Genomic DNA, 12,381 nt, shown 5'->3' with positions numbered 1-12,381 from the left:
ACTATAGGAGATGACAGATCGCGGTTCCCAGCTCGTAGGAACTCACGATCTGTCTCTCCTCTCCTCACAGAACAGGGATTTGTGTGTTTACACACACACGTCCTTGTTCTGCCTCTCGCGTCCGCGATCGATTGTGGCTGGTGATCATCGCGTCTGCCGGTCACGAGCATCGGCACCCCTGCTGTGCAGTGGGCGCGCGTGTGCGCCTGCTATCCCGCTTATCCCGACGTATAGCTACCGCACTATGGACCAAAATTAGGTGAAACGAAAAAAAAAAAATTTTAAGCTGCTGCCCCCACTGGGACTACTAGCAGAGTCAATGATTAGTATAGGGTTTTTGAAAGTGGGTATGGCGCTGCTTGTTTTGCTGTGTGCCCCTTTAAATGCGCCTAAAATGCATATGTGAAGTGACAGAAACTAAAGTGATATGTTGTGCAAATTATGCACTGATATTATTATTATTATTATTATACAGGATTTATATAGCGCAAACAGTTTACACAGCGCTTTACAATAAAAGGGGGACAGTACAATTTACAATACAGTTCAATACAGAAGGAAGGACCTTGCTCATGGAGCTTACAATCTAAAGGCTGCGGGCGGGGAGGATCTGGTGGAGGGGACTCAAGTACAATTCTTAGGTGGAGGTGGGATAGGCTTCCTGGAAATTCTGGCTGGAATTTCCTTTCAAATTTGGCTGTTAGTGAATAAAAAAAATAATGAAAAAATAATGTATCCAAAGTTACGAATTATCCAATATAACGAATGCCGCATCTAAACATATGGAATGGAACGAATTGATAATAAATAATAATAAGTTTTTATTATTATTGTTATTTATTATTATTAATTTGTTCCATTCCATTTGTTTAGATGCAACATTAATTTAATTTACATTCGTAAATTTGAAATTCGAAAATCCGAAAACTCGAAAATCTGAAATAATAACTAATAATAACTTAACCCAATTCAGAATTTTTGAATTTCCGAATTGTAGAATTTCTGAATTTTCAAATTTCCGAATAATCGAATAACATTCCAAAATCCGAAATCATTCTGAATTGGGTTAAGTTATTATTAGTTATTATTTCAGATTTTCGAGTTTTCGGATTTTCGAATTTCAAATTTACGAATGTACACATTTTTTCGAATTTACGAATTTATGAATTTACGAATTGTCATCATAACGAATGACCCGAAAAACGAAAGAAAAAAAAAAGAATGAAACGATAAACAAAAATGAACAAATTTTTCAGCAGTGCACATGTCTAATGGATACATTCATTTCTTCTCCCAGGAAAACACGTGCATGTAGCGGGAACTCACGCTCCTGCTCGCATTTTTTTTTTGTTCCTTTTTCACATGTTCACTTGAAAGGGCTCTGCCCTACGCCCCCCAAAAGAAGCACCTGTACTTTTTTTGGTGCCTTTTTTTACTACGCTTTTTAATGCGTTTGTGGCCCATTTGGTACCTGTGCTTGGGGTGCCATTAACATTCAATGACAGCGGAAGCCTTTCGCGCGTTTGCGGTGCATTTCCAAAGTGTTCAGCACAGCGTGCATTTTCTGTGTGGTTTGCCGCATGATCAAAAACGCGGAGATGCGGACGAGGCCTTAGACCCGGGTCAGTTGAACGTTTTCCTCCTGTAAGTACACCTACCTCCAGAGTTATGCTTTTAATGTCCCCGATCTCCGGCCCATAGACTTTGAAGGTGTGAGTTGAACCTTTGCTGAATTTAAATTCTGAGTCTGGAGTGGATTTTTTATACAACTGGGTCTTGTTCACCTTCCCTTTGCTTCCTTTCATCTGTATGTAGACCTGGGCAAATGAAAGAATAAAACACGACTTCAAATATGACATTTTTTGTATGGTAGTACATGCATGCTAATGTGTCAGTGTAACACTCCCATCTTTGTTCAGGTGCCATCTTTGTTCAGGCATCATTTATAAACACCATCGGCTTCCTGGACTGAGACAATATAAAAAGAAAAAGAAGAACAAGGTCTCTTTTCCGCCATCACTCTTCTACTTCTATGTTTCTAAATTGACAGCGGTGATGGAGGCGACTTGTAATTTGGTGCAACTGCACAGAGATCAAAAAATAATTTGGTAGTCTTCAAAAATATATATATTCATTTTTTTGGATTTTTTTTTTGCCATATCTCATTATATAAAAATATATATGTCCATCAAGGTGAATAGAGCTAAAATTATTCACCAGGGAGAAGGGGGCTCTGTAGACACCTCTGCCCCAGCCCTCCCTAAGGGGAACTTAGTTTAAAAAAAAAAAGAAATTGACTTATCAAACCCCCCCCCCCCGTGCCCAAAAATACTTGGACAGGGTGATGTCTATTAGACATGTGGACTGATGAAAAATGTGTTTGTTTTCGTCTCATTCGTTTTTTTTTTGTTTTTTTTTCGGAAATTCGAATATTCAGAAATTTGAAAAATCAGAAATTCGAAAAATTCTGAATTCGGAAATGCAAAAATTCAGAAATTCGAAAATTTGTAAATTCAAAATTAAAAAATCCGGAAATTAGAAAATCTGGACATTTGAAAATTTGTTCATTTTCCTTTCATTCGTTTTTTTGGGGTTTTTTTTGGAAACCCAAAAATTCAGAAATTCAAAAATTCGGAATTGGGAAATTTGGAAATTTGAATATTCAAAATTTCAAAAATCCAGAAATTTAAAAATCTGGAAATTTTTTAATTTGTTCATTTTCGTTTCATTTGTTTTTTGTTTGGAAACCCGAAAATTCAGAAATTCAAAAATTCGGAATTGGGAAATTCGGAAATTTGAATATTCAAAATTTTAAAAATCCGGAAACTCGAAAATCTGGAAATTAAAAAATTTGAAAATTTGTTCATTTTCGTTTCGTTTTTTTTTTTTTTTGAAATTCGAAAATTCGTAAATTCAAAAATTCTGAATTGGGAAATTTGAAAATTCAGAAATTCGAAAAATTCAGAAATCCGAAAATTCAGAAAGTCCGAAAATAAGAAAGAAAATCCAAAAATCTGAAAAAATAACTAACAAATAATAACATAACTATTACTAAACTATTCAATTGTAGGTATTGGAATTTCCTTTCAAATTTAGCTGTTCGTGAATGTAACGAATACGAATTTATCTGAAGTTACGAATTATCCGAAATAACAAATGCTGCATCTAAATAAATGGAATGGAACAAATTAATAATAAATAATAATAATAAAAAGTAACTTATCGACTCCCCCCCACCACCACCCCCCGTCCCGAAAAATACTTGGGCAAGGTGAAAAAGCTGAAAAATGTGTTAGTTTACGTTTCATTTGCTTTTTGTTTTTTTCGGAAATTCGAATATTTGGAAATTTGAAAATTCAGAAATTCTAAAATTCAGAATTTGGAAATTCTAAAATTCAGAAATTCTAAAATTCGGTAATTTGGAAAATCGACATTTCAAAAATCCAGAAATTCGAAAATCTGGAAATTCTAAAATTTGTTCAATTTCATTTCATTCGTTTTTTTGGAAATTCGAAAAATTCAGGAATGTGAAAATTCTGAATTGGGAAATTCGGGAATTTTAAAATTCAGAAATTCGAAAATTCGGAAATACGAAAATCCAAAAATGAGAAAGAAAATACGAAAATCTGCCAAGCCGAAAATGCGAAAATCTGAAATAATAACTAACAAATAATAACTTAACTATTACTAAGTTATTAAATTATAGGTATTGGAATTTCCTTTCAAATTTGGCTGTTCGTGAATGTAACGAATACAAATTTATCTGAAGTTACGAATTATCTGAAAGAACAAATGCCGCATCTAAACAAATGGAATGGAACTAAAAATAAATAATAATAATAATAAAAAGTAATTTGTTACGTTCCATTCATTTAGATACGGCATTCGTTATTTCGGATAATTTGTAATTTCGGATAAATTAGTATTCGTTACGTTCACTAACAGCCACATTTGAAAGGAAATTACAATACCTATAATTTAACAGTAATTAGTAATAGTTAGTGAACAGTAGTTAGTAATAGTTAAGTTATTATTTGTTAGTTATTTTTTCAAATTTTCGGGTTTTTCTAATTTTCAGATTCTCATTCTTATTTTCGGATTTTCGTTCTTTTGAATTTTTGGATTTTTCTTCTTATTTTTGGATTTTTAGAATTTCTGGATTTTCGAATTCTCGAATTTCCAAATTTTCCGATTTTCGCATTCCTATTTTCTTAATTTTCGAATAGATTTGAATTTTCGACTATTCAGAAAAATTTGTTAAACGCGTTTTCGTTAATTTGGATATTTCTGAATTAACAAATTTGTTGAAATTTGCTAAAAAAAAAGAATTTGGAAGGAAACTAATTGCACATGTCTAATATCTACCACTCTGGGTTTGTGCGTGTGTTCCCAACATCAACCCCCCACTGATGTGTCTTTCCGGCTCACCCTTGCGCTGGTTCCGCATCGCTTCTTCTCTCCCGTCTTCACCGTTACTTTGTAGAGGACCTTATTGGTTGAAGCAGAACGAGGGCGGAGCCCAGCTCTGCTGGCGGGAGCGCTGTTTGCACGCTTCTACAAAACAAATTCAACATTTAGGAAATCAATATTTCAAAACTGCTTCAGTTGAGGCGACTGCAGCCAGTTGTGGAAAACATTTAATATTTTTAGATTTTAAAAAAGACATAACAAGAATGAAACATATGGTTATGGAAATGCCAGCTGCCTGGCTGTCACAACGATCCTCTGGCAGACTTTCTGGGGCTGATTTACTAAAGCTGGAGAGTGCAAAATCTGGTGCAGCTGTGCATGGTAGCCAATCAGCTTCTAACTTCAGCTTGTTCAATTAAGCTTTGACATAAAAAAAAAATATCTGGAAGCTGATTGGTTTCTATTGCACCAGATTTTGGACTCTCCAGTTTTAGTAAAATTGTCAGTTAACCACTTCGGCCCCCGAGGATTTTACCCCCTTCCTGACCAGAGCACTTTTTGCGATTCGGCACTGCGTCGCTTTAACTGACAATTGCGCGGTCGTGCGACGTGGCTCCCAAACAAAATTGACGTCCTTTTTTTCCCACAAATAGAGCTTTCTTTTGGTGGTATTTGATCATCTCTGCGTTTTTTTTTTTTTTTTTTGCGCTATAAACAAAAAAAGAGCGACAATTTTGAAAAAAAAGCAATATTTTTTTCTTTTTTGCTATAATAAATACAGTGGGGACGGAAAGTATTCAGACGCCCTAAATTTTTCACTCTTTGTTATATTGCAGCCCTTTGCTAAAATCATTTACGTTCATTTTTTTTCCTCATTAATGTACACACAGCACCCCATATTGACAAAAAACACAGAATTGTTGACATTTTTGCAGATTTAATAAAAAAGAAAAACTGAAATATCACATGGTACTAAGTATTCAGACCCTTTGCTGTGACACTCATATATTTAACTCAGGTGCTGTCCATTTCTTCTGATCATCCTTGAGATGGTTCTACACCTTCATTTGAGTCCAGCTGTGTTTGATTATACTGATTGGACTTGATTAGGAAAGCCACACACCTGTCTATATAAGACCTTACAGCTCACAGTGCATGTCAGAGCAAATGAGAATCATGAGGTCAAAGGAACTGCCTGAAGAGCTCAGAGACAGAATTGTGGCAAGGCACAGATCTGGCCAAGGTTACAAAAAAAATTCTGCTGCATTTAAGGTTCCTAAGAACACAGTGGCCTCCATAATCCTTAAATGGAAGACGTTTGGGACGTTTCCATTTAAGGACGTTTGATGAGTTTATTTGTTTTTGTTTTTTGCACGGTGGCGAGCGCTGTAATTTATTATTATATAGGTAGATAAATAATACAGTTTTTCTGAAACGGATGGTTCCTATGGAATGGATCAGAATGATATTTTCCCCAGTTAAAAGAAAATTTCCCCGGCTAACCAGAGATTTTTAAATAAATATATATGCTAGGCTTCCCAAAGTCATACACTATACCAGTGTAAAAAGAAACATATAAAAAACCTCCAATAGTGAAAAAAAAAAAAAAAACGTCTTTCCTAATAGTGAAAAGTGACACTAGTGCAATAAATGAACACATTAAAATAATAAAAGATGTGTATATAAAAGCATAAACAATGATGATAATAGATATAAAGTGCTACTGGGCAAAAAGGTGCAATTCCCACTTTTATGATCCTGTATAGATTATCAGTGACCCACTAATGCATAAAAAAAACTGCTCCAGTGCATATTCATAGCATCCAGTATTATATAGTATATCAATATTGCATTGCTGGGTTGTTCACAGAAGTGCTCCTGTACAAGTGTATGGTATCCAAAAAGAGTCTATCCAGATGTAATAAAGTTCATGCAATTATAAAGTTCATGCGATTATAAAACTGCTAAGTGCAATAAAGTTCATGCGATTCTAAAATCCAGAACATGCCGTGGTGTTCCTCACTCTGGTGCTCCCCTTAGGTATTTAATGCTCACCTCAGAACGTGAGACCTTGCAACTAAGCGCAGTCAAAACACGCATATGAACCACCTAAAACAATGGTAAATAGCGGACTGGTATTGGAACGTGCCGTCCTGTCCCCGTCCCCTACGCGTCTCGATACAGGGGTTTCTTAAGAAGATACGGGGGTTTACGAAGATAGGGAAACCCCTGTATCGAGACGCGTAGGGGACGGGGACAGGACGGCACGTTTGTACAGGTGATCTGACAGAGAGGAACAACATACCATCCCGATACCAGTCCGCTATTTACCATTGTTTTACCTGATATAGAGCGCTGCACTGGTTCACCTAATCTAAGTGAGTACCCCAGTTGGGGGTCTTTTTTGCTTTCTGTTTATTAACCCATTAAAACTCTATTACACTATCAAGTCTTTATTTTATATACTCACTGAGGTACCATACTGACGAGTCCAGGATTCCGGTGTAACTACAAGAGCCCAGAGGTGGCTCATATGCGTGATTTGACTGCGCTTAGTTGCAAGGTCGCACGCTCTGAGGTGAGCATTAATTACCTAAGGGGAGCACCAGAGTGAGGAACACCACGGCATGTTCTGGATTTTAGAATCGCATAAACTTTATTGCATTTAGCAATTTTATAATCGCATGGACTTTATTACACCTGGATAGACTCTTTTTGGATACCATACACTTGTACAGGAGCACTTCTTTGAACAACCCAGCAATGCAATATTGATATACTATATAATACTGGATGCTATGCACATGCACAGCACTTTTTTTATGCATTATTGGGTCACTAATAATCTATACAGGATCATAAAAGTGGGAATTGCACCTCTTTGCACAGTAGCACTTTATATCTATTATCATCATTGTTTATGCTTTTATATACACATCTTTTATTTTTAAGATATGTGTAATATTTATATTTATTTTTAATATATGTTTTCATTTATTGCACTAGTGTCACTTTTCACTGTTAGGAAAGACGTTTTTTTTTTCACTATTTTTTTTATATGTTTCTTTTTACACTGGTATAGTGTATGACTTTGGAAAGCGCAGCGTATATATTTATTTAAAAGTCTCTGGTTAGCGGGGGAAATTTTCTTTTAATCTCTTTTAATATCTTCTGATCCATTCCACAGGAACCATCCGTTTCAGAAAAACTGTATTATTTATCTACCTATATAATAATAAATTACAGCGCTCGCAACCGTGCAAAAAACAAAAACAAATAAACTCATCAAAATAATGTGCAAATACATCCCAAAAATATATATAAGACATTTTTTTTCACTATTGGAGGTTTTTTATATTTTTTTTTTACACTGGTATAGTGTATGACTTTGGAAAGCGCAGCGTATATATTTATTTATCCACATTTGCATGATATATGAGGCATGTTTAACGCTTGCAGCTGATTTTTGATAATTAAGGCATTTTGGATTAGTGGAGGCTCACAGAACTCTTTATATTTTAACCACAGACTTTTATTCTTCTTTATTGTAGGTCAAAGCTGCAGAGGTGTGTTAGCGGTCCCGTTTGATGGACATGTGTCTTTTTTCAACCTAATTAACTATGTAAGTGAGTAGGTCAGAACTGCTCCTCTGGGTACTCATTTCAGGTCAGTGACACAGAAAGCACCAGAAATTCGGTTCAGCGCTTACAGATCACGGCTGTGTTGGAAGATAATAGAATAAAAGTACAACGCGGCAATATGGGGCATACTGACATTCAGGCAGCTTTTAGGGACTCCTCTTCCAGCAAATTTATAAGATGTGGATAATTTTATGGGACATTATGGGTGACCCCGTAGACCAGATGGTAGACTCAAAAGTATGTATTCATCAAAGTGTCATCATTTTATTAAATTAATAAAATAAAGGGTATTAAAACGTAGTTATCCTTATAAACAAATAATGATTCCATAAAAACAAACAAGAAATGAAAGGTTCAGGCCCAACGCTGAACTCCAGGCAGATATAAAAGACACAAATAAATAGAACTGTGTAGTCATTAATGCATCAGTAAATTTATTTTTTAAATGCAAGCAGTATAAGTAACTGAATATGTGAATATGACCTGGTATGAACCTCTTACAGTAGAGTGACAAGATGTCTCTGGTTTCCAGGGACAGTCCCTGATTTGAGGAGATCCCCCACCCGAAGAAGTGTCCCTGGACGTGTCCCTGTTTTTAAAAATTAATCCCTGGCCTTTAAGACAGAGAAATTCCTTTTCCCTGTAGCCTCAGTTGCACTGAATACGAATGAACAGGAGACAGAGGCTCTTGGCCATTCATAAACTTAAGCATAGTAAACACAGTTTACTATGCTCAGTTATGAATGGCCACAGGAGCGATCCGTACCGATCGCTCACTGTGTTCAATTCAGAAAAAGAAGGGGGCGGTAAACGACATATATACAGGTTTCTTCCCCCACTCACTATCCACCTGTGTGCCCACAGCAGAAGGCAGAAGAAGGAAGACGGACAGCAGCGCTGTGAGGTGTAGGGGGATCAGTTGTAGGCAGCACAGGGAGGAGGATCGGTGCGGTAGGATAGAACAATTACGGAACAATGGACTATGTCTGTGTCTTTCCCTCCAGCAGCTAAAAGCCAGCAGGAGAGAGAGGGGGAGAAACCGCTTTCAGCTGCTGGAGGGAGAGACAGAGACACAGTGCACTGTTCTGTAATTGTCACCCTGTCCCACCGCACCAATCCCCTTGCTGTCCGGCCCCCCTGTGTGCCCCTATTAGTGGCCCTGATGGAGGTGGTTGAGATGCATATGGGAGAGCTGTGGATGGGGACTAGGTGCAAAGGTGAGAGCTGTGGATGAAGTGGGAGGTGTTACAGAGCTGAGAGCTGTGGATGGGGGGAGGATGCAGAAATAAGAGCTGTGGCTGGGGACTAGGTGCATACATGAGAGCTGTGGATGAAGGGGGAGATGTTACAGAGGTGACAGCTGTGGATGGAGGGGGTTGGCATGCAGATGTGAGAGCTGTGGATGGGGATAGGGGCTAGGTGCAGAGGTGAGAGTTGTGGATGGGGATGGGGACTAGGTGCAGAGGTGAGAGCTGTGGATGGGAGAGGGGGACTAGCTGCAGAGGTGAGAGCTGTGGACGGGGACTAGGTGCAGAGGTGAGAGCTGTGGATGGGAGAGGGGGAGTAGCTGCAGAGGTGAGAGCTGTGGATGGGAGAGGGGGACTAGCTGCAGAGGTGAGAGCTGTGGACGGGGACTAGGTGCAGAGGTGAGAGCTGTGGATGGGAGAGGGGGAGTAGCTGCAGAGGTGAGAGCTGTGTACGGGGACTAGGAGCAGAGGTGAGAGCTGTGGACGGGAACTAGGTGCAGAGGTGAGAGCTGTGGACCGGGACTAGGTGCAGAGGTGAGAGCTGTGGACCGGGACTAGGTGCAGAGATGAGAGCTGTGGACGGGGACTAGGTGCAGAGGTGAGAGCTGTGGATGGGAGAGGGGGAGTAGCTGCAGAGGTGAGAGCTGTGTACGAGGACTAGGTGCAGAGGTGAGAGCTGTGTACGGGGACTAGGTTCAGAGGTGAGAGCTGTGGATGGGGACTAGGTGCAGAGGTGAGAGCTGTGGATGGGGACTAGGTGCAGAGGCGAGAGCTGTGGATAGGGATAGGAATAGGGTTGCCACTTTTTCTATAAGCCAAACCTGAACACTTTAGCAACCTGGGACACCTTTGGGTGTCCCAAGGACAGTAGTAATCCGGTGGGCATAGCATGCTGCAGCAAGCAGTGGGTGTAGCCAAATTGCTCTTGCTGACATCATCGCTCTGCCCCCCCCAGTGATTCCGAACCTGCCCCCAGACAGCCGCCTGCAGCTCCACAGTGGCAACAGATTTGTGTGTGACTGTCTTGGTTACTTGGGGAGCCAAAGCCCAGTCTAAATAATGTGTCCGGGTTTCAGTCCGCCTGAAACCTGGACACATGATTCAAAACCCGAACTGTCCGGGTGAATCCCGGACAGGTGGCAACCCTAGATGGGGACTAGGTGCAGAGGTGAGAGCTGTGGATGGGGATGGGGACTAGGTGCAGAGGTGAGAGCTGTGGATGGGGATGGGGACTAGGTGCAGAGGTGAGAGCTGTGGATGGGAGAGGGGGACTAGCTGCAGAGGTGAGAGCTGTGGACTGGGACTAGGTGCAGAGGTGAGAGCTGTGGATGGGAGAGGGGGAGTAGCTGCAGAGGTGAGAGCTGTGGATGGGAGAGGGGGACTAGCTGCAGAGGTGAGAGCTGTGGACGGGGACTAGGTGCAGAGGTGAGAGCTGTGGATGGGAGAGGGGGACTAGCTGCAGAGGTGAGAGCTGTGGACGGGGACTAGGTGCAGAGGTGAGAGCTGTGGATGGGGACTAGGTGCAGAGGTGAGAGCTGTGGATGGGGACTAGGTGCAGAGGCGAGAGCTGTGGATAGGGATAGGAATAGGGTTGCCACTTTTTCTATAAGCCAAACCTGAACACTTTAGCAACCTGGGACACCTTTGGGTGTCCCAAGGACAGTAGTAATCCGGTGGGCATAGCATGCTGCAGCAAGCAGTGGGTGTAGCCAAATTGCTCTTGCTGACATCATCGCTCTGCCCCCCCCAGTGATTCCGAACCTGCCCCCAGACAGCCGCCTGCAGCTCCACAGTGGCAACAGATTTGTGTGTGACTGTCTTGGTTACTTGGGGAGCCAAAGCCCAGTCTAAATAATGTGTCCGGGTTTCAGTCCGCCTGAAACCTGGACACATGATTCAAAACCCGAACTGTCCGGGTGAATCCCGGACAGGTGGCAACCCTAGATGGGGACTAGGTGCAGAGGTGAGAGCTGTGGATGGGGATGGGGACTAGGTGCAGAGGTGAGAGCTGTGGATGGGGATGGGGACTAGGTGCAGAGGTGAGAGCTGTGGATGGGAGAGGGAGACTAGGTGCAGAGGTGAGAGCTGTGGATGGAGATGGGGACCAGGTGCAGAGGTGAGAGCTGTGGATGGGAGAGGGGGACTAGGTGCAGAGGTGAGAGCTGTGGACGGGGACTAGGTGCAGAGGTGAGAGCTGTGGATGGGGACTAGGTGCAGAGGTGAGAGCTGTGGATAGGGATCGGGACCAGGTGCAGAGGTGAGAGCTGTGGATGGGAGAGGGGGACTAGGTGCAGAGGTGAGAGCTGTGGACGGGGACTAGGTGCAGAGGTGAGAGCTGTGGACCGGGATTAGGTGCAGAGGTGAGAGCTGTGGATAGGGATCGGGACCAGGTGCAGAGGTGAGAGCTGTGGATGGGAGACGGGGACTAGGTGCAGAGGTGAGAGCTGTGGATGGGGACTAGGTGCATAGGTAAGAGCTGTGGATAGGGATAGGAATAGGGTTGCCACTTTTTCTATAAGCCAAACCTGAACACCTTAGCAGCCTGGGACACCTTTGGGTGTCCCAAGGACAGTAGTAATCCGGTGGGCATAGCATGCTGCAGCAAGCAGTGGGTGTAGCCAAATTGCTCTTGCTGACATCATCGCTCTGCCCCCCCCAGTGATTCCGAACCTGCCCCCAGACAGCCGCCTGCAGCTCCACAGTGGCAACAGATTTGTGTGTGACTGTCTTGGTTACTTGGGGAGCCAAAGCCCAGTCTAAATAATGTGTCCGGGTTTCAGTCCGTCTGAAACCTGGACACATGATTCAAAACCCGAACTGTCCGGGTGAATCCCGGACAGGTGGCAACCCTAGATGGGGACTAGGTGCAGAGGTGAGAGCTGTGGATGGGGATGGGGACTAGGTGCAGAGGTGAGAGCTGTGGATGGGAGAGGGGGACTAGCTGCAGAGGTGAGAGCTGTGGATGGAGATGGGGACCAGGTGCAGAGGTGAGAGCTGTGGATAGGGATCGGGACCAGGTGCAGAGGTGAGAGCTGTGGATGGGAGAGGGGGACTAGCTGCAGAGGTGAGAGCTGTGTACGGGG

The 12,381-nt window shown here is 41.8% G+C and overlaps 1 protein-coding gene across 2 annotated transcripts in view; it reads right to left on the bottom strand.

Annotated features, from left to right (window-relative positions):
• The window catches only part of LOXHD1 (lipoxygenase homology PLAT domains 1), a 359,211-nt gene that overhangs the window by 309,947 nt on the left and 36,883 nt on the right, over nt 1-12,381 (bottom strand). For both annotated transcript variants that reach the window (XM_073619032.1, XM_073619042.1), the window contains exons 5-6: nt 4,429-4,554; nt 1,659-1,817 (exon numbers count right to left, since the gene is read on the bottom strand). In XM_073619032.1, coding sequence (XP_073475133.1) covers nt 1,659-1,817; nt 4,429-4,554 — 285 coding nt within the window. The remainder of the gene's footprint in view (nt 1-1,658; nt 1,818-4,428; nt 4,555-12,381) is intronic.

The sequence above is a fragment of the Aquarana catesbeiana genome, linkage group LG01 (assembly GCF_042186555.1).
Source record: "Aquarana catesbeiana isolate 2022-GZ linkage group LG01, ASM4218655v1, whole genome shotgun sequence".
NCBI classification, from domain to species: domain Eukaryota; kingdom Metazoa; phylum Chordata; class Amphibia; order Anura; family Ranidae; genus Aquarana; species Aquarana catesbeiana.
This window is presented reverse-complemented; position numbering and strand designations above follow the sequence as displayed.